The 22,440-nt window shown below is 46.4% G+C and overlaps 2 protein-coding genes and 1 long non-coding RNA gene across 4 annotated transcripts in view; 2 read left to right on the top strand and 1 right to left on the bottom strand.

Annotated features, from left to right (window-relative positions):
* The first annotated feature begins 1,619 nt into the window (after positions 1 to 1,619).
* TOMM6 (translocase of outer mitochondrial membrane 6) lies at positions 1,620 to 2,220 on the top strand. The gene is made up of 3 exons (XM_026053084.1): positions 1,620 to 1,723; positions 1,817 to 1,919; positions 2,009 to 2,220. The coding sequence occupies exons 1-2, from the start codon at positions 1,620 to 1,622 to the stop codon at positions 1,911 to 1,913; spliced, it is 201 nt and encodes a 66-aa protein (XP_025908869.1). The 3' UTR covers positions 1,914 to 1,919; positions 2,009 to 2,220.
* A 134-nt stretch (positions 2,221 to 2,354) lies between these two features.
* Positions 2,355 to 9,104, top strand: LOC112959201. Its single transcript, XR_003251581.1, has 3 exons — positions 2,355 to 2,433; positions 5,694 to 5,868; positions 9,067 to 9,104. It is a non-coding gene; the product is annotated as an uncharacterized LOC112959201 (long non-coding RNA).
* The window catches only part of USP49 (ubiquitin specific peptidase 49), a 14,918-nt gene continuing 621 nt past the window's right edge, over positions 8,144 to 22,440 (bottom strand). The window contains exons 2-8 of one of the 2 annotated variants that reach the window (XM_026053150.1): positions 22,145 to 22,228; positions 16,225 to 16,369; positions 13,866 to 15,276; positions 12,307 to 12,511; positions 11,572 to 11,680; positions 11,101 to 11,306; positions 8,144 to 10,362 (exon numbers count right to left, since the gene is read on the bottom strand). In XM_026053150.1, coding sequence (XP_025908935.1) covers positions 10,172 to 10,362; positions 11,101 to 11,306; positions 11,572 to 11,680; positions 12,307 to 12,511; positions 13,866 to 15,248 — 2,094 coding nt within the window. In that variant the 5' untranslated portion in view covers positions 15,249 to 15,276; positions 16,225 to 16,369; positions 22,145 to 22,228 and the 3' untranslated portion in view covers positions 8,144 to 10,171. Of the gene's footprint in view, positions 10,363 to 11,100; positions 11,307 to 11,571; positions 11,681 to 12,306; positions 12,512 to 13,865; positions 15,277 to 16,224; positions 16,370 to 22,144; positions 22,328 to 22,440 lie in introns of those variants that run through there. The other variant, XM_026053151.1, reaches the window with a different exon arrangement.

Below are 22,440 nucleotides of genomic sequence, written 5' to 3'. Positions count from 1 at the left end.
CCCTTGGCGCGCCTCCTTCCTCTTCCTTTTCCCTGGACACCCTTCCTCAAGAGCCGCTTGCCTGCGCCCAGGTGGAGCCAGGGAACCGTAGCGGGACTGGCGGTGCTGGCACCTGCCCTGGTTGCACCGCTCGGGAGCTTCTCCTTGCTCCCTTCTCCCTCCCCGTCCATCGCGGTTACTCCTCGCCATGAGCACAGAGCTTTCAAGGTCGTTCGGCATTTGACGCCTCCTGGGATCCTATGGAAACCTCTCCTGGCAGCGGGTCGGGACAGGGCACTCGCACGGAGCCGTTAACGAGAGGGTTTCTCAGCACGTTGCGCCGAGGAACATTCCCCTCCGGACAGCGACCGCCTCCCCCTCGACTAGGGCACCAAACCAGCCCAGGGCTTCCCGGCCGGAGCGCGGCTCCGCAGGGAAGCAGCCAGATCTCCCCTCAGGCTGGGACCCACCTGTGGAGGCTCCTTGAGGTTGAGGGTCCTCTCCCGTCTTCTTGGGTGACTGAACACTGGAGCTGGCCACGGACCCCACGCTGAGAGAGAGAAATCCCTGAGCGGGCACTCGACACCTTGTTGTATTTGTTGTATTTGTTGTATTTGTTGTATTTGTTGTATTTGAGTAAATCCCGCTGTCCGTGAGCTCGAGTGACCGCCGCACACGCAGCCGGACCCGCAGCGGTGTGACAAACAGGCTGTAATTCGCAGAACGGGCTGCAGTTAGCGGAGTGAGCTTGTGCAACAGGACTGTTCTGGAGCCCGGTACAACCGAGCGCAGCCTGTAGCTACCGCCGCGCCCGGGGTCGTTGTTGAGAGGGGGTGCAGCCGCCCCCAGCGCCTCTCACTCCTGGGGCTTGCTGCAGCACAGGGAGCTCCCTCCCTTACCAAACGTGCCCTCCTCGATGTGCAACACGCACCAGGGCGTTGCACGAGGGCCTTGAACCACGGTGGTGCAGGACAGCATGGGGGCCTTGCACAAGAATGCTGCACAAGGGCATTGCATGAAGGTGTTGCACGAGGGCCTTGCACCAGGGTGATGCGTGACAGTATTGCACAAGGGCACTGCACAAGGGCATTTCCCTACGCCACTGCACGAGGACGTTGCACAACAATGCTGCACGAGGACGACGCACAAGGGCATTGCACGAGGACGCTGCACGAGGATGCTGCACGAGGGCCTGGCACCACGGTGATGCATGGCCATATTGCACGAGGCCGCTGCACGAGGACCTGGCACCAGGGTGATCGGTGACAGTATTGCACGAGGACGCTGCACGAGGACGTTGCACAACAGTGCTGCACGAGGACAATGCACAAGGGCATTGCACGAGGACGCTGCACGCAATCACTGCACGGGGGCCTGGCACCAGGGCGGTGCACGGCCATATTGCACGAGGCCGCTGCACGAGGCTGTTGCACCAGGGCCTTGCACGAGGCGCCGCCCCCCGCGCCCCCCCCGCCCGCGCCCCTTGCACGAGGGCGCTGCGCATGCGCCGCGCTGCACGAGGCCACGCGGGGCGAGCGCGCATGCGCCTGGGGCGGGCGCCGGGGAGCGGGACCCCACTGCGCACGCGCGCCCTGCCTACCCCTCCGCGCGGCGGAAGTGACGTGGCGGCGCGAGGCGACATGGCGGCGGCGGCAGGGGCGCCGGTGTCGGCGCCGCCGCAGGGGCCGCGCGGGTGGCTGCGGAGCGCGCTGCGCTTCGCCACCGACCGCAGCGACTTCCGCAGGTGGGAGCGGCACCGGTAACGGGGCGGGAGCGGCACCGCCACCGGTGCCGGGGGGCGCGGCCTCCGCCGCCGCCTCAGCGCCGCCTCCCGCAGGAACCTGCTCGTGAACCTGGGGCTCTTCGCCGCCGGCGTGTGGGTGGCCCGCAACCTGACGGACATCGACCTGATGGCGCCGCAGCCCAGCGCGTAGCGCCCGGTGAGTCCCGCGGCGGGAGAGCCGGGGGCCGAGCTGGGGAGCGGGAGCCGCCGCGACCGGCATCCCGCCCGCCCTGCCTCTCGTTGCAGAGCTCGGCGAGAAGCGCGGCTCGCGGCGGGAGCCGCCCGCGGAGCAGCCCCCCAGCGCCCCGCTCCCGGCGGGAGAGGACGGGAGGGAGAATCCACCCGCGCAGCGCCCCAGGTGCCCCGGGAAGAGTTTCCGTGAAGTCTCCGCGTGCGTGGGATTTGCCGCTGTACTGCCGCCTCCCTGTTTCATTAAAGCGTGCGGAATAACGATGTGACTCGGTGGAATTGTGGTTTTGTTTTTTTAATAAGAAACTTCAGTTTACAAAAACAAAGTGTAAAAAGCGCAAGGATTTACAAAAAAAAAAAATCATAAAAACATGATTTGTATTTCACACCTGAAAGGGAAAGCAACAAGTCCAGTCCTGGTGTGGAAGCAGGACACGTTGGCTGTTTACCCAAAGGAAAAACAGAACTGCAGAAAGCCCCAGGTAAAACTCTAACCACCTGAACGGTACACGAGTAGGATGGTGTGGGATAAAGCTGGCACGCTTACTGTACGGGAATTACAGCTGGATGGAGGAAACTGCTTGGTGTTGCATAGCATTGTAGTGCCTTGGGCTGAAACTGCAGCGTGCCAGGATCCGTTTATGGTCCAGCTGTGGGTGGTGAAGCTGTTGGAGGACTGTGAGGGCACGAGGGGCGGCTGGCGTGTGAGCTGGGGCAAGTTCTGCCGCAGCTCCCACCAGTGCTGCTCCTGGCACAGCGCACGTGCGGCACGGGCAGCCCCCCGGCCCCGCGCCTTGCGCCAGGGCTGCGCCGGCTTCACATTCTTTGGACGGTTTTGCACAGCTTTTTAGGATTAAGACGTTCTGAAGTAGCACTGCCTCCGCTGACCTCAGACTGCCCCCTCGCCTGAACCGAGGGCAAACTTCATTCGTTACCAACGGGGAAACCTATTTAAAGGAATGCCGTTTTCCAAACGGATGCTTTAACAGGCTGTAAAGGAATTAAGTTCTGAAGTATGAGTTGTTCAAGTCACACAGAGACGCTTTCTGCGGGAAGAGGGGATTAAATGGAACATTAAGACATATTATAGTTAATCTTAGTTTTGATTTAGAGCAYGCTAATCTCCTCTCGAGGCCTGGGTTCAGGCAGGGGGCAGTTCATGCAGTTAAGTACATAAGGCTGCCATAGGTGACTTAGTGGACGTTGTCTTAACAAACCTTGACTAAAATAAAAGCTGCTGAACCTGTGATTAGGAGCAGCGCTTCGAGTGCCTTTGCACTGAGCTACGAGACAGCTGGACAGATTGCCAGAAACATTCAGTTAATTAATTGGATTCCCTCTCGTCACTTGCTGCTGCCCAGGAGTGTCCTTGAGGCAAAGGCAGGCTCATTTCTGCGCACAGCATGGATGCATCGGCTTAAGTTGTTAGTGACGCAAGTAGCAGAAACTTGAAACGGAAACTGGAGGCTGTTTAGACTTAAAGCCCGCATGGAACTCACTGAAAACAAAACAAAAAAAAATCAGGAGCATCCACGCTCCAGCTTGGATGCCTACCCAAAAAGCAGAGCTGTCGCTTTCACAAGGGCTGCAGGGGATTTTGTGTTGCAGGAAAGCTGCTTGTGTTCTGCCCACAGCACCCTTCCAACAACCTCAACTTGGAGCAGGATTAACTTTGTAAGGTGCTGAAGATTAGCTTTAATTTTGCTCTAACTCAAGTCAACAGTGAAGCTTCCAAGGCATTAACAGCAGCAGCGTTTTCCTCACCAGCAGTCCCAGGCCTGTCGCATTGCAGGGGAGCTTGTCGAGGCAACACTCCCCTCAGAGAAGCTATTTTAACAATCCTGAGCATTTAAAGTAAGTTTGTTTTATGGAAACACAAAAGGCAGGCTTAAGGGGGAAAAAAAATCTGCTGGAAACAAACCAAACCTACCCACTTGCTCCTTTCCTATCAAATACTCACTTAGGTAAACAGAGCAGGCTGTGGCTAAAGGAATTTGTAGCCAAAGCTCAGGTGGGAGGAAAAGGGGAGCGTRTTCTGTTTTCAAGGGACTCTGCATCGGCAGTGCCAAGTTGCTGYAGTCGATGTGCCTGAAAAACTACTGAAATCCTTGTTTCCACGTGGAAACCTGGCTTCACCTTGTAGCACTAAGCAGGAGTGCCTCAAGGGTCAGGCCAAGTACCTTCATTTTGTAACTCTTAGGAGAGCAAAACCAATGCTTGTTGACAAGTGTCACTCCCACATCAGAGGCACTGGGCTCTGCAGACCAAACGCTGCAGCAGTTGGAGCCGCAGGGCTGTTTCTCCTAACTTGGTGCGCTCTGGAGTGGAATTGGAGGCATTACTCACCTGCATACCTCAAGCTTCCCATGCTGTGACACATTCCTAAGCCTCGTCTGTCCACGAGTGCTGCACAGGTTTAATTTGACTAACGCAGCTGCAGCTACAAATTATCCCCAAAGTATGGATATGGTTATGTAAAGTTATAAGGCTAAACGGGCACTTAGCTCTGCCCATGCTGAAGGAATGCGTGTGTTCCTCCTGAGYAGGAGCAACATTCAAAAGCTGCACATTCCCATAAAGAGCTGCCCTTACAGAAAGGGGCTGTAAAGCAGGAACAGAGTGAGCTAATCTAGTTAACAAATGGAAGCTCCCTTCTCTACCCCCATTTCCACAGAGTTCTAGTTCAACAAGTTCAGGACCTAGCACTCGCTGTTAGCATGGAAAGATCCACTTCCTTYCTGCCACCTCCACTGGAAGTATGTTGCCAAGACTAGATAAGACAGATCAAATCTATGTAAAGTCATCAACTGCATCTTTCCTTTCTCACGTCTAGTTATACAAAGTATTTACAGAGACATTGTGGGTTTTAAGTAGGTAGCTCCTTTTAAAAACACTTGAGAGTTCTGCACACTGTTCCTTAGGAACTAGGTAATATTTAATGGAAAAGCACCATTCATTTTGCTAGTATGAAGTTACTGATCAGAGAAGTTTTTGCCCCAARCCACTAGGAACTTGCTGCTAATGAAACTGCATTTGGGTTCTGTGGTCTGTGTCTGCCTGCAAAATACGCAGTCCATGGAAACACAAGGTCTCCTCGTCAAATGTGTCCTGTGTTTCTTAAACCTAGATCACAGCTTATTGCTGTGTCACTTGGCTTTGTTTACTGGCTGTTTGGTTCTTCCCGAGCCGTTCCCTATCCCCAGCCTGTACAAAATCAGTAGTATGGCAGTTCAAGAGGAACCCTAAAGGTACAGCAGGCTGCTAAACTGCAGTGCATCCGGTGTCATGCACAAGCTTCAAAACAATAAATAGTTAACAGTGGTTAAAGTCAGTCTTGGGCCCATTGGGCTGGTCTTTTTTTTTTCCCTTATGGAAATGTACATTGCAAACAACTCGTTTTTAAGAAGACTTGTTTAGGAACTCTTTTCAAAGTATTCTGGCCCACCATATAAATTTATCCTCAAAACAAGCAGAGCCCTTACACACACATGTACAAAATCAAATAAGCACAACGAATGGGGTGGCCTAAAGGCATACCCCTAAAATCAACTAAGACAAATAATCACAAGTTGCTACAGGTAACTAACATATGTAGCTTTCAATCATTTGAACCGTGCTGTCGCCTTACAAGTTGCAGAGCTTGCTGGAATGCTTCACATTCCCATTTGCAATAAACAGGTATCAATATTAATGTAATAAGACATCAAAAAACCCACTTGACTGAGGTTTTATATTCCCACAGGCGATACATTCCCTGCCTAAAGGCCTTCCTATCCATCGCAAACCAGCTGAAGGGATTGGAGACGCACAGAAAGGCAGCGTTCAGAGCAGGGCCTTGGATGTGACACCTCACTCGTGCAGCAGAGACACTGAGCCTCCTTAAGCATCTGTACCTGTTCTGTATTCAATTTATGCAGGTATTACCCTGGCATGGTTTTGCTTACACATGTGGAAGTATCTACTACATTGCTAGGCAAAAATCTGTGCMAACGCTACCATGGTAAAGGGAAGTATAATTTTTACTTCATAAATGAGCAACTGTCATTAGATTTATTGCAGAAGGGCCTTTCCAAAGTTAAAGCCACTCCAACAAACCCCTGCTGGAGTTTCTATGCTTGCTCTGTGCAGGCATGTCCATGAGGTACGTGCCTTGACCAATGTCACTGTGGTGACCCGACTGGAAGGAGCCTGAGTGGCCTAACAAAATCCTAAATTTGGCCTAAGAGGCCAAATCCAATCTGCCTTTGAACAAATTGTTAATTGAATTATTAAAATACAGAGATTTCACACATGTAACACTAAATAGCAGGCTTCTGTGCTTGCTGGTAAGCTTTTCAATTCACACGTAAGTATGAAATGTAAAAACATCAGTGATACCGAAAGTATTTATCAAAACACACAGATCTTTCTGCAGCCTCAGTCACAATGGGAACTAAAGACTTTTTTTCCCCCTAGACATTTCTGTCCCATGCAAAGTGTAAGTGGATACAAGGCACCAAATATAGGGGACTGTAAAAAATTAATTCACAAAGCTGTATTGGCAGGTATGTTAATCTCCCTCTCTTCTTTCTTCTTTATGTAGCTTTCATTCTGCTAAGTGGTGTCAACTTCTGTAGCTTACCCCGGGTAACTTGGTAACTACCAGAAATTTCACTGACCCTCTCTCATTGGGGTATAATTAAACATATTCAGGCCTGAGGACTTTACAATCAATAACAGAGTATCTAAATTAACACCAAGACAATATCTATGCTAGAAACCTTCTAAAAGTAAAAATAACCTCGGATAGCGAGTCCATAGGACACACTTAATGCATTTACTGTTTCCAATTTTATTCCTACACTCAAAAAACACCTGAAAGTCCTGAAGTCAGGGTGGTTGTGCCACCTGGAACAGTTTGACGCCGAGCATTTGGGTTGCATTACTCCATTTTCTGACTGACATTGACAACTCCAAGGTCTGAGAATTGCTTTGGTCAGAGCTAATAGAGGCTGAGGGGCACCACACAGTACCAAAACTGCCTTTTTTTCCCCCTCAGTGCTCTGCAGACAAACTCTTCTTGCAGTATGCATAGTTCARCTTGGGAATGGAGGCAGTAAAAGGCAAATACATGCAACTAACTTGCTAGTGAAATTAACTTGGCTACAAAATTTTCCAGCTAGTAAAGCAGATGATCCTTCATGGCCATGAATTTATGTATTAAGATTCTTCAATTTTAAAGACACAAAATTGAGTAAAGTCAGATTAATTATGAGTTGAACAGAATAAGGACATGTTGAGAACAGCTTTTTACCAAAGGCCAGGGATTCACAGGCTTTAACAGTCTGTCAGGTGTAGGGTGAACTCAGAAAATAACCTGCAAATGCCAAGAATCTCAGACTTGCTCTAAGCACTTCCCAAAGCAGGTGACTCCTGGTTAAAAGGAGCAGACTCCCAACACTGCAAAGAACTAACGATGGTGACAATTTGGGGCACCATTCTCATGGCACTAGATGGGCACTAGAAGCAGCTCCAGAACCATGCAGGTTTGGTGGGGMATGATACAACAGGGGCCTTCTGCAAATAGTTTTTAGTCAAGTCTTGGTACAGAGCAAACTTGTGCAAGTTCGTTGTCTTTTTTTTTTTTTTTTCCCTAAATGGGCATTTTGACTGTTTTAACCATCCTTTACTGAGAAATGGCAGCTATCCACACAGAAACAAGCTCTGCTCTCAAGGGAGCCAAAATGAGGTTCTRATCACATAGACCCTTGCAACTCAGCTACGGCCGCTGAAATGCACGCTTCCATCTAAGTTAGTTACACCGTGTGCTTACGTGTTTGCAGAAACAGCACCTAAATCTGCAATTATTCTAAAAATGCATCCGTGTATTAGCAGGATTTGAAACCATGCTGTTAAAGGAGGGGCAAAGTTTGCCTTGCAGGCTACCCTTTGCCAGGCATTCACTTAGATGGGCCTCATTGCAAGCACGGGTAGTATATTGATCTTATTGACTTGAGGTAAACTTCCAGTCAGCATTGCTGGCAAACAGAACACTATAAAACAGTGTCCAGCATGGAGGGAACATTGRGCTATGCTTATATAAAGAAGCCTGCAGTAGACAAATATAAACCAAACAGCATAAAAAATGCTATACGCTATCGCTCCCAAATAAAAGCTAAATATTACAGAAACCTCACAGTGTTGGAAAAAGCAAGTTTRCTTTGAAGTACAATTAACTCCTTCCCTATCAGGGCAATCACTTTCCGACTGCAGTATCTCCACATCTCAGCACAATGAGGCTAACGTCGCACGGAGAGGCCACTCATGTCAAAAGGCGTCACCAGCAAATGCTACAGAATCCRCTTGGAAAATCCGATGCGCCCGTGGCTAGCGGCACGTTCCCAGCCCTCCGTTCCCCTCCGCAACCTGCTCAGTTCAAGGAGACAGCTGTATTCCTACCTGAATTCAAATGTTAATGCAAAACACTCAGTCAAAAGATGAGCGTTCGTAYGGAAGAGCCCGGGCTCCTGGCAGCTGCTGCTGCGTTACGGTTTGCCCATGAGCTCCCGCGGCTACGGGATCCGGAAGGTGATTCCGCAGTCACCATAAACCACGAGCATCACGGAGAAAAACACAGTCCTCTCAAAGCTTGGGCAGGCCTGGAAGGTCAGATGCACAGGCAACATCTTCCCTTCCGCCTCAGACGTTACCAAAAAGGCATTGTTAAGCACTATTTGTCTTTCACATTTCTTTTTGAGACAYGCAAGCTGAATCCCACTCAGCTTCCCCTGCACTCTATGCAGTCCTAGTTACTTTTACTGGGTTTTCATTGCACCCGTTGCCTTATTAGTTTTATTTTCTGGCTGCAAAAAAATAAAACTCCCCAGTAAATACACAGACATTCTTATGCAATCGTTTCAAATCCTGCTACACTTAAAAAAATAAACCCCAAACTGTCACCAGTTCCCAAATTCCCCCAGGACCGTTTCAAACTGTCTTTTCTCCAAAAGTAAGAGTATATGATTTCAAAATATATTTAATTGCCAAAAAGATTGCCAAAGGTTTTGTAGACTCAAAAAGCAGCGCAGAAGTTGCTCAGACACATAAGAAATAACAATTTTCTTTTTCCCCCACAGAGAGGACACCTTGTGTGACACTGCTCTAAGAAAGCCCCAGGTTGTTGACTGCTGCACTCACATGGCTTTGGGGGCAATTCGCAGCAGCCAGAGAAGAAATACTGATTTGCCCACGTGGCAGGAAATGAGAAATTACAGTAGTGGCAGTGGAAAGAGAGGAATTTGGGCAAGTTACCTCATTATCTCTCCACCAATAACATAGGGCTGTCAGTTTATGTCAGATGGGTAAATGCTGACAAGARTAACAGGAGAAGAGGGAGAGAAAGTTTCAGAACTTCTCTACCTGAAAAGTGAATCAAAATTTTTGAAGACCCTCATGTTGGAGGTGAAGCCCTCCAAAAGCAATTTAGAAGAATCCCATCAAGGTTGGAAGAGGTCATATTTCTCTGCAGTCATGTATCTGGATTTGGTTAAAATATGAAATGTGAACAACCAAACTTCAAATTAAAAGAAATATCTGAAATGAAATTGCAGGCTGAGAAGCGATTATATATGGTCAGCTTAGGACCTAGTATTTCTCATATGATTCTAAAAATCAAGATTATTACACATATAGATTTTTTTTGTAGCTTTCCTAAGAATTAGCTGCTTTGTTCCCTCAGTAGAAATAAAGATCTCACAGACCAAATTCTACTCAGCACATCTGTGCAACCCCAAATAAATACAGGGGGAGTGACAGAGTGATTGAGACCCTGGCAATCTGCTTGACAAACAGAATGACAATTCAAGGGGATCAAGGATACTATACCTGTTCCCTCTGGAGGCTTAACAGCATTACTAGGTACTGAAGGCCTTGGGAAGCCAGTTGAATGCTTCTGTTTCCTGGCTGTGCTCCTTGTTACATGCCTTCATCAATTCCTTTTTGATAACAGATTAACAACACTAAGCACCAAACTTGCTCTTTTTGTTTTGTGGGAACGATTTAACCATTTTCAAAGCAGAATTCTGCTTACAATCTTATGCGACAGAACTGCACAGCTTGACAGACTTTTCCAGCTCCCGGGTGGCAAACATCAYGATCCGACACATTCCTGCAGCGAGCCCTCTTTGTGAACACCATGGTTTTAAAAACTGAAGACCCTTGATGGAGTTACAGTGCTTCCCCTCACGGGAATGTCAGTCTTCTGTCCTTGTCACTGTTTCTGGACGGCACCTGAGCTTGGAGTTGTTTTTCTGAGATTCCTGCTTTGCCCTGCACTGTCCTTTGAGTGTAAAAAAGAATGTAGGCCTGGGTTTTGCACACTTCCTCCACACTACATACATTCAGTTTGGAGTCGTTGCAGTGGACCCAAAAACCTAGGAATCAAAGTGAGAAAGAGGACATCAGTAACGGAGACATCATTCCGTCTGACTGCACTTTGGAACTGTTCATACGAGACATCCACCAAGAAGCAGGAGAAAAGGCAGCTTTACCCTATAGATACTTTGGAAAGGGGTTTCTAACGAGGGAACTATTTATACCATTTCTATGCTGTTAACATGCTTTAGAAATATAAAACTGTAGTTCAATCGGATATTTTGGTACAAGATTTTCACTAAGAAAATAAAAATTCCCTGGAGATAGCCAATTTGTACCTCTTTCTCTGCAAGTCAGAAAGCAGAATTGACACTAATTCAGCTGCAGAGGCTGCTGAGAAGTCATAAAATCCCTGCGGACGTTATTCATGAAGAGTCCCTGTCCAGTTTCAGAATATTTTCTGTTTATGTCATCATCCCAAAGATAACGAGAAAAGACCCCCAGGTGGAGCAGCTCCACCGAGTTACATAGCATAAGAAAACGAAGCATTCATGCTGCTAACAGCGAGCAATAAAAGGCATCCGGAAGGGCTACAAAGAGCAGCAATCTGTGGTCTTTGTGCAAAAAAARAAAAAAARAAAACATGCTGCAAGCAACACATTCTGGGAAAGCAACTCCTGAATATCCAGGAAACTTGATTCCAACCAACAGCAATCGTAAAGCTTCCCAACACACTACGTCTACGGAACAAAGTATGAGCTGCTTGGATTTGTTYCCCCGTAATAAGGCACACGCACCTCCCTCCGTGTTGTAGCAATATGCTGTGTAGTGTCCTGAGCCAAACCCTTTCCCGTGATGCATCACCACGGCGGAGAGGTCATAGACAAAGGTCTCTTTGTCAAGAGAGGAGAGAGAGTCCCTGCAGCAGTAAGGTTCCATGTTTAATACCTGGTCAAAGAGGACATGGACCCCGATCTTCTCACGGTGATTGCGTTCAGACCACCTGCAAACACAAGGGCATCAATCACAGGCTCAGCATCCCTCTTGACAGCGCTGCACGGGGTGGGAATGGAAGAGGCACAGAGGACTAGTCGCTGCTAAGCGACTTTTAAGAGCTGACTTTAATTCAGCATATTTGGTTTGGCTGAAATGTTTATACAAGTGCAGCTCCCAGAGAGGGAGAGACATCACTGGCCTTTGCTAATCAATTCTTTCCCCCAAATATCAGCAATGCAATTGCTAGACACTGTGCAAGGCAGCCTGCTCACCTGAATCGTTTAAGGTGCAGTCGGAGGACCTGAGGTAGCCTGTAGATCATTAACTGCTTTTTAGCTTCACTCAGAATAAGAGGTTTAGGAGAAGACTTTCGCCGTTTGCCTACCAAAAAAAAAAAAAAAATCCAGAGAATATTAGTTGGTAGACAATTTGCAGAAGGTGAAAAAAGGCACATTATAAACTCTCTTTTCTTCCAGTAGTAGTCCAGCCTACTGTAAGATGCACTCATAGAGAGATTACTTTACTTACAAATTTCTTCACAGAGGAGGAATTTCTTGGATCAAGAGAAACTTGCTTAAAAACAGTTAAACTTTTTCATTTTTGTGATGCTCCTGAACACCCCATCAGTTATCAGCCTCAAGCTGTTCCTGCTGACGTGCCTGTGTGCTTAGCTCATCTCTGTATCCAGGGCTCCTCACCCAAATTACTGCAGTTGCCTCTCACCCCAAAAACAGAGCGAGCGAGCAGTTCTAGACAGGCTCAGGAGGCAGGTCCTGCAGCTGAACAGCAGAAATGAGGAACGAGTGACACAGTTCCCAGCTTGTGCCCAAAGGAGCAGAAGCTGCTGACAGGAAGGAACAAAACAGTGCAAGCAGTGAAGAACACAGTTTTCATAGACATAAAGGTTACGATACTCATTTTCACACACAAAAAGGCAAGTGGAAACCTCTCACTCAGAAAAGCAGACTGTTTCTAGACTGTAAAGAGAGCAGCAGCATCTGACTTACTGTTGCATTGGTCGCATGCATATATCCTCCCCTCCAAAGCCTCAGTTTCTGTGAACTTGGCCAGCATTTCTGTCAGCATACACTCTGTCTGGTTAACAGGGACAATCCCTTTCTCAGCYGAGTGATAGCGCTCAGGAAATTCCAGGGAAAGATCCCAGAAGGGCTCCACGGTGTTGGATTTGTAGTTGCATGTTATACAGGTGACCTGGGAATGAAATGTGTATATACAAATGAAGTTATGCACACATACAGCTCCACACAGACATTGACACTCACTTCCAAACAGCAATTTCATGCCCAAAGGGCAGCGCAGTTTCATGGCCATAAAAATGACCTGGCAGCCAGGAGAAACACGACATGTCCGAAAGCTAAGTCTGTCTGGAGCAAAGAATTTAAGCTTCCTTCTTAGTTCTCCACCCAATGGATACAATATTCATCTTTACATGATTCACTTCCCCAGATAAAGAACATTAAAGGGATAACACTACTTTGGTTGGCTAAAAACCACTTTGGACCAGTTTTACAAAGAACATACATGTGCCTTCAGCATGTCATCTCCCTGTCTCAGTTCCTCTGTCCTGCTTGCGTGTTTCAAAGTGTTGACTATAGGCTCTTAACTCTTTCATCTGCATTATTAGTGAATGGAGTACGAAAGGAGAAATTTGAAATGCATTTGTTTTCTCACTTCATCCCAAAATGTGAGTAAATAAGACAGTAAAAGAGTTTGTACTTAAACTCAGAGGCAGCAGGGGAAAGCATTCAGCAACATAAAACAGCGATTTATACTGTATCACAACAGTGGATAAACTACAGTGATTCACAAACAATTGGGAGCTGTTAACAGAGATCTAACACTGAATGTGAAGCACTGACCTTCGCCACAGCAAATCATCTTCCAGAGTCATGAGACAGAGACACAACTCAAAGAACATTAAGAAGTGAGCRAGAAGTTAATGCAATGTAGAGATGATTAAAGAGAACCCTGASTTGAGCCATTTCTGCCTTGAAAACCCAAAGCTTTAACTTGAAAAATACATTTCTTTAAAATGCACATTAGTTCTTACRAATGTTAAGCTTGAAAAGGCCAGCACTGAGAAAGATTATTTAAATAGCAATGGGAACACACACATTATATCCTCATGGTTTGATCCTGCAAACCCTCAAGTGTCTCAAATTATGCACACATGCTTTTCTCTKGGAAAGCAGGAGTCATTGAGGGCTTTCAGAAACACACTGCATTCTCARGATCAGACTTTGGGGGCAAAAATATGTTTCAGACAGGGAACAGCACAGAACTAAGAAACCAAGCAGCGCAACAAGGCTGACACTTTCAGCCCCTAAAGAAACATAYGTTGAACATGCTCAGTGTCTGGGGAGGGTTTTCAAATGCCTGGGGAAAAAAAAAAAGCCACAGACAGCTTGTGCACAAGCTCTAACCAACTGCATTCACAGGAGGCAATCCTACAGAATTCCTCTCGTATCCGGTGGTTCCTCAAGCAACAGCCTTTGCTTCTTGCCAAGAGAGCCAACGGATTTCTGTGCAAAACCCATGTTCATACCTGACTGAGCAGCTGCCCRTGAAAAATGGTGTTCACCACCTTCAGCACCTGCTTGGTGAGCTTCCTCTGCGAGAAAGGGATGAGGATCCTGCGCTTCGTTCCTTCCGACTCCAGCTCCTGCTGCACTTTGTCCAGCAACTCGCACAGGAATTCCTGAGCGTCCTGCTGATCGTAACCCCGGAACGCCGGGATCAGACTCCACACAGAGTGCAGCATGGCAAACGGGGACACGAGCGCCCACTTGCCGGACCACATCACCCTGAAGAGGGTGTGCAATTCATGGCAGAGGGAGATGTGCTTTGAGCTTGGTTCCTTGGGTTGTATTAGTTCTAAACTCCTGCTTATTGAGGAGCCACCGTTCAAGCCAGCTGGCAAGCTCTGCGTGCCATACGGTCCTACTTTGTCAGTCTTCCCTGACTCATTAGCAGCAGATCCATTTGCCAATTTGCCAGGCGTCCTAGACTTCCCATTCACAGTTTTGGCTAAGAGTTCTTCTGTTTCACAGAGCTCAAGGGTCAGAAAACATTCTCTAAACTTCTGCAGGTGACTTAGCACTTGCAGAATAGAATTCATGTAACATGTGTTCCCCAGGTTCCTCAGACCTGTCACCCCGGGGGTCATCAGAGGCTTACGCCGGATGGAATAAAATTGCTTGAATTTGCTGCTCTGCATCCGCCTTGAGGTAGGGGAAGTGGTTGCCACCTCTCTGAATTTCCTTGGAATCAGGTTCTCCCTGTGCACGTGGGACAGCAGCCTGGCGCTCTTCCTTGGTGGGGTGTTTGCCAGCTCCTCCAGCAGCTGCCTCTTCATCTCCTGCCGCCGCTGCCTTGCCGCTTCCTTTTTTTTCTCCAGCTCTTCCCTCTGCTTCTTCTGCTCCAGTTTCAGCTGGCCTCGGGAGCTCTTATCAAACCAGGTCCGCAGCGCCTTTGTGAGCAAAGCCTGGCGCCTGTGCCACAGCGCCGTGAGCATCTGAGGTTGGCCCTGCGGGGCCCTTGGACGGCTGCACACGTCCTCCCCGAAAGCCATCGAGCGCAACGTCCTGCCACTTCTCGTCGACGGATCATGTTTTGGACTCCTAATCGCGGACAGAGAGCTTCTCAGCAACTTGAGATCGCCTTCCGGGTTATCGTTCAAGACATAATCTTCACAAAGGTAACAAAACACATAGAGATCATTGATTTCCATGGCTAGTGGATGCCTGGTTTCCTCAAAGTGTTTAAGTGCATGTTCCTCAATGTACCTCCCACAGGCTACGTGGGAGCACTTCAGACAAGCCCAGACAGACTCCGTGGTGTGGCAGTCCACGCAGCGCCACTTCTGTGGGTTCAGGATAGAATGGTCCTGGGCGAGTCGTAGCCGCCCAACATGTTTGCATCTATCCATGTCTTACAGAAGTCTTCGCTGCTTTGACCTTGCAAGATAAGAGAGAAAAAGAGCCATTAAACAGATTTAAAATGATCTCTGTCTATAGAGATGTCACATCTTGTCACTTCCAATTGCAGCACTATAGTGCATAGTCACTTCCACTGACTATATTATTTGTGTGCACATTTAAAATGAAGAAAACTACCTAACTAACCCCCAGTTTTCAGTTCCATTGAAAGCTATTCGGTTGACAAGCTCTGCAGACTGCAAGTGTCTCTCTGCTTCCTCCGGGCAGCCCAAGCAGCTGCCTGGCAGCCCTACCCAACCTGCAGGACTCGCTTGCCAGGGGAAGGACTGATGAGCCCACACCCCCACTGGATGTGCAGCTGCCCTCCTGAAGCTGCTGGATACAGAGGGCTTTGGGACTGCAGTGCGTGCCATGAGGAACTGCAGTGAGGGCGCTGGCTTTTCACAGAAGCCACAAAAATATGACTGCCATGACCAGAATAGCTTACAAGCAACCTGCAAGTCCAAAGGTTCTACATTCCACGCAGGAATTCGCCCTGCTTCCCACATCCCTCTGAACWTTTTAATGTGTAAAGAAAAGCAGCAGAAAAAGAAAAAAGATTAAATGCATAATGCCATGTTAYTGTAAACCTAATGAAACGTCCGTATTCTCACAAAACGTGTGCATGTTTGCATGAACACATGCATAAACATGAAACCTAACTGATTTGCTGAATTTTTATATTGTCACTGAAAGGGAATCAAAGCAGGGCGGCTGGAATTCCRAAGAGCGAAAAGCTTCCACTTTGTATCCAGCGGCCGCGCGTTGTAAACGATACTCAGTTGTTCAAAGAGCACAATGAGAACAACGTTCCTCATGCCAGCAGGGCAATTCCTTTTGTATAGTCCCTCCAATTTCCTGGGACAACGGGCAGAGCCCGGGCACCAAGCGAGCACCCAGATGCCCTCACCCTCCTAGACTACTCACTGCGTCGTGCTCAAACATTCCTTCCTCTGCAACGCAGTGTCCAGGGCCTGCAGCATCCTCATTTCAGCCCAAGGAGCCTTGGCAGCTCTGCGAGAATTTAATTACTTCTTAAGTCTTCATTGTCAGGCAGCACAGCTTCAAAGCCCTGGAGAGGGAATATTCTTGGGATGCACATAAACACACTAAGAAACCAGGCCTGGTTGCTTTTGAACACAATTAATCCCTGCAAAGTAAGAGCTACTGCAGCAAACCCATTTATTACAAAGAACAGAACAAGCTAGAAGCCAAGACACGACTGCCCTAAAGAACCCCAACACTTGGGTGTAAAGGAATATCGGATACAAGAGACACTTGAGAATTTCATTTTTCTGCTTTCATTCTCTAATAATCTGTAAATCTGCTGATCACATGTAGCCTCTTAGATGCGAGTCGTTTGTAGTGGATGACCCACCATATGGCAGAGAAAAATATCTGAGGGAAAACGTGCACCTCCTGTGATCACGTCAGATTTGGCCGCTTTGATAACTTGGTTAGAAAAGGGGGAGGAGATGGAAGGAAAAAAAAAATCTGTCCTGAATTAAAGTTCATTTCTAGTCRATTTTTCAAACAATAAAAAGTGAATAAATAGTTGTCCAGTGTGAGCTGCAACAAAACAAGAACTACAGAGAAGAGAGAAAACCCTGCATTTTGCCAACAGCAGGAAAAAAAAAAAAAGTGAAAATATATCTGTTGAATATCTGTTGTAATAAACCACAGAAAGAGTAAATTAACTTGTTTGTGTGTATATGACCATGTTACTTCAATATACTACAAAGCAGTGACAGGAGGGAGAGTAGTAATATGGACAAAGTGGTTACAAGTGTCACGGAGCTGGCATAGAGAATATATAGAGCTGGCATATAGAAAACAAACCTCACTTTATGAGGAGCAGAGTTTAGCAGAGCTAAGGCAATAAAATGCTTTCTAAAAGCTTTAAGATAAGCTTTGGATAGTTGACTCAAAACAGCATGCTGAAAACATATCTGTCCAAGGCCTGAAAACACATTTTCGTTGTCCTCGAATTATGCAAATTTACTTTAATTATGTTTTTCCCCAGTGACAGTGCTGCTAAAGATGGAACCTGTTAAACAAAAATCAAACCTTTTCTGTTCTTTAGCTCTCCTCTCTTACAGATTAAAGCCCAAGTGGCCTCTTCAGCATTCACTGCAATATCGTGACTCCACATCTAAATCATTATTTCTGCTGTTCGTTTGAAACAGCTCTAAAATTTGCTGCACTTCTCATTCAGACTCCATTCATTCWTTCACAAATCCCAGAACCTGGAGAGCCTCTTTCCAAAATGCCCAAATAAACAAAGCGCTGATTGGGTTTCCTCCTTCCAGGATGGAAACATTCCTGCCTACCTTGCTCCCACTTTCCTCTTTGACCTTTTTCGCTTTTTCTGCTCCCATCTTGATGCAAAATCATGGAATAATCCTGTCTGGTCTTGGTTAGACCAAGTGGCACAGATTCCGGCTTAAAAGAGTATAGACACTATGGTAACATTGACAGCCTTCATTTACATAAAAGAATACTAATTATGTTGTATCATCAACATCTGTGATTCTGCTCACTGCCATATGCGACAGTGCTGGGAACTTAACCCTTGAGGCTCACCAGCGTAGCCAAGACTGGTGCCACGATCAGAAAAAAGGAAGGAAAAAAGCCATATAAATCCCATTTTCTAGAGTCTGGTTAAGCCGCCGCCAGCGCAGCCACTCACCAGCTCTGCAAGGTCTCCCCACACAGTATTTTCAAAAAGCTTTGAATTTATCACCTTTTTCCAAGGGGAAAACGATGCTGATACGCTGCTAGTTTCAAGCTGGGTAACAGGCTACAAGGAAATCAATCACACACAAGATAAACACGATCCTTTAATGCACTGAACAATGAAGCAGGCTGTCAGGATATAAATTATAAGCTTTTTGCCTACTGCTTTTGCTTTTCCTGGGTGGGTCAGCAAGATTTCCTGTGTTTGTGTGTGTGGGGGTTTTTTTTTTTAAAGAAAAAAAAAAAAAAGGAAAATATTTTAGCAACTTTGGTCAGTTAACAAAGCAGCTCTGTTATACCTCAACCCAGTTATCCTCCGTACAAAAGCATCTTTGATATCGCAGTTAATATTCCCCACCTGTTTCTCTTTTGGATACGGATTAGGATTCTTTAGGATTCTCTTTAGGATTCTCTTTAGGATTCTCTTTAGGATTCTCTTTAGGAAGTACGGATACTCCCCTTACAAACACCAAATGCATTAGGCTGCTCTGCAAGGCAGACACAAGCAGTGTTTATTTAACTCCAACCTCTTCACGCATTCATCTTCTCAACTTCCTCCTTCTGAAACCGTCCTCAAATAAGACCTCTTCCTTTCCATCAGTGTGGTTTTCATGTCAAAACGAAGGCGGCAGAGCAGCCTGCGCTCACAGCCAAGCCACGCGAGCCCGTGCGCTGCTCGCTGCTGCTTTTGCTGGGCTGATTTTCCACGCAGCTACCCAGGGCTTGAGCCACGCACCTCTGCTGAGGGCCTCCTCTTCACAGCAAGGAGGCACGTTACTGACTCACTTATTCTTGACTCTTTCCGTGAAAATGATAATTAGCACTGCAGCTTTGTGCAGCACGTGGAGCAGAGGCAGCTGGAGCGGCTGCAGGTTCAGCTCTGCCCTCACACGCCAACAGACTATTAAATAAGTCAGTGAGAGACACACGCACGCAACCAGACCCCAGAATTTGTCCCTCTGGTTCACGGAGGGAAACAAATATTTGGCCGTGGCCTGCTAGAAAGAACCAAAACACCACACTAACAAGGAAATTAAAAAGCTGTGAGTAAAGGAATACACACACGTGGGTCAGAAACGGCAGACAGTCGCCCGAGGCCCTTGCAGAGCTGGAGCGATTTAGGATTTTGCAACAACGGAACATGAATTTATGCTGTTGATATGACACAGTTTAAGATGAGGCACATGCAACAAGGGTGTAATAAAGGAGAATTAACACCCTGCATTTTAAGGTCCTAGAAGCCACCAAAGGAGAACTCTTTTCTTTGCAATTATAATATACCTAAGCAACTCAGTTGGGTTTCCTTCTTAGGTTCACTTCTTTTTCCATTTAGATGGATCTCATTTTAAGAGACGCTGGGTTTTCCTGCCTGTTTGGAACTCTTTTCCTGATAAAGGGTAGAGGGAAGGAAATACGAAGAGAAGGAATAACATAATGGCTTGCATGGAGGAGAAATACCGGAATTTGAGAGTCACACTCCAATTTAACACCAGATTGTTAGAGTGGAAATACAATGATAGGAAATAAAATGAAAATAATAAATGCTCACTTAGCCAATGATCCAAGGACTCCCAATACTGCTTTATAGGTAATTTGAAAGATTCCCACCTTGCAAATCACTAAGTATTTACACACACACGAATCAAATTCTAGTTTCCTTAACTGTAAGACTGACTCCTGAAAACACTTGTGGAACAAGCCTATAACAACTCCAGGAACCAAACAGCAGAAAATTTGAAAAGCTTAGGGATTGGAAAAGGTACCAGACTTTTAGGCTTTGAAACTACATTTATGTTTCCTTTGTCCAAGGGCTGGTTCCCGAGCAAATGAGGGGGCTTGTCTGAGGGCTCCGGGATGCTGAAACACCAGCCTTTAGCAAGGTGGAAATGATGTTCAAAGGCAGGCAGGCACCTCTGCCTGAACGAGGCCTCCCTTCCCCTTCCCCTTTCCTTTCTTCCTTCCTTCCTCCCTCCCTCCCTTTCCTTCCTTCCTCCCTTCCCTCCTTCCTTTGTCCCTTCCTTTCTTCCCTCCCTCCTTCCCCCCTTCCCTCCTTCCCTCCCTCTTTCCTTTCTTCCCTTCCTCCTTTCTTTCTTCCCTCCCTCCTTCCCTCTTTCCTTCCTCCCCTCCCTCCTTCCTTCCTCCCCTCTCTCCTTCCTTCCTCCCCTCCCTCCTTCCCTTCTCCCCTGGGAGCACGAGGAGGGAAGCACAGCACTGTCTCACCTGTCCACTGGCAGCTCCCATCACATTAAATACAACACACAGGGTTGCCTTTTTTTTTTTTTTTTTTTTTTTTTTTGCTCTTTTTTCTTTCATTTTCCCCAGAGCGTTTTAAAGCCAAGTAAGAAATATTTCTTTAGCTATTCCTGGTTGCCATCAAAACTCCATTTCCTACAGAAACACTCCACTTGATCAAACAGATTTGAAAACCTTGGATGTGCAAAAGCAACACGTCCCATTTCCTCCCCGGAAACAGGACAGTTTTCCACCTGCAAGCTCAGTTTTGCAGGAACCAGCCCTTCCAAGAGACGCCGCRGGAACGTGCCGGCCCAACACACACCACTGCGCTCCACACACTGGTCCAGCCCAACTATCGTCGCGAGGAGCTCGGCGGGGCTGCTGCGCTCACAGCTCGCCACGCTTGCTCAACTGCTGTCAATGCACCACCAAAAACAACTATTCTGCACGTGGAAACTGTGTGCTTGCCTCAAAACTGCTGATTAACTCCAAGAAGTTTAGAGAACACACCCAATTCTTTATTAAAATAAATTTATGACTGCAAGAAACGAAAGACTTCACGATATTCATGCCCTTGAATAGCAGCAATTCRTATTTCCAGCCCACAAACAGCTTCCGACAGGCGGGTGTCTCTCTGTTCTGCTCTGAAGAAGCTTCTGATGAATTAGACTGGGCTTGGGAACCACCAGGAACTTATCTCACACTTTATGGGTTGAAAATCATTTTTAAAAGGCAAACAGAAGTGCATTTCTTCGGCTCACAAGCCCTTTTTAACAGAGCCCTCCTTACAAGCCAGCCAATTTACCCTGCTATTCAGATTTTTTATCTAAACAAGTTGAAAAGTATTTTAAATTGAAGTATTTTAAAGAGGAATTACGAAGGCTCTTACTGAAGCAAACACTGTTTCCTGTTGAAATTCAGGAGATGAATAAAACTAAGCARCTAAAACCTCAGTTAATGCCCCAAGCTACCTGTATTTTCAAAGGCAAGACYGCATTTTGAACACCGTTTTAAGTATAACTTTGCAGTGTGCAATAAATCAACACTTTATTCTTTAGGGTCGCAAAACCAAAAGATAAATGTCCTGTAGTTCCCTAAAAATGTGGGAACTGGATGTTAAGAAGTATTATTAAAATGCTATATACTTCTTCGTTCATGGCCTTCTGGAAGTTAATGATTCTTCATTTATTTCAACATATAAAATCTCCCCTCTCTTTCTTTTCATAGGCTTCTGMGGCTATATTTTTGATTTGGCTTTTTGAAATGCTAATAAGCAGGGGAAAAATGGATATTGTATAGAAGAGGTGTTCATTTTACATTAAAATAATTCACAGTATTTCCGCTAGTCCTGGTGGAAGTCAAAAAGAAAGGCAAAGAAACAATGCAGTAATTCCACTGGTAACTACATCCGTACGAGGCTGAAGCTATTATAGCCAATATCTACAATGTGAATTAACAGAATCAAACATGAAAAAATGTTTTACCTTAAAGTAGTCTCAAAGTAGATGTTAACTGCCCAATAAAAAAAAAAATACTAATTTCACTTTATGAGTCAAGCAACCCGTTTTATAGAATCCATGAATTCACAAYGAATTCCATTTCCATAATTGTGACAACATCAGAGGGTTGATGTGCCACAGCATTTTAAAATTTTGCACATGTTTGCTCCCTGAACGTCACTCCAGGAAAAAAAAAAAAAAATCACTGCCAGAGCTTTAAGGGATTTAAAATTACTAGCACTGACTCCAAGTCAACGGCACCATATACATTTTCATTGTATGGAAAACTAGATGGCAGCTTTTACTCCCCCAGCATCCCCAAACTTCCAGGGTTCCTACTGAAGCTGGATGTGATTTTTGCTTCCTGTCGCACTTACCAGTGTCCAACTCAGCAAATATTCAAGTTTGGAGAGACTGCCCAAACGGAGCGGGAACGTGCTCAGGTCTTCACGGCTCCGGACCTGTGTGCAAGGGAACAAGGCAGTTCAAGAATAATTAACAAGGCACAAGCCAAACGAAACAAGCCCAGTTATATTTCAACACGGTCTAACGAAGAAGGGAGAGAGGGGAAAGTSAGACACTCCTTCATGTCCCCACTTTCCCTACAGTAACATTTTTAAAATTATGGACTATTATGATTCACCCAAACAGTGTTTTTTTTTTTTTTTTTTTT

The sequence above is a fragment of the Nothoprocta perdicaria genome, unplaced genomic scaffold, assembly GCF_003342845.1.
Source record: "Nothoprocta perdicaria isolate Ctin4 unplaced genomic scaffold, notPer1 scaffold_97, whole genome shotgun sequence".
Lineage (NCBI taxonomy): Eukaryota > Metazoa > Chordata > Aves > Tinamiformes > Tinamidae > Nothoprocta > Nothoprocta perdicaria.
This window is presented reverse-complemented; position numbering and strand designations above follow the sequence as displayed.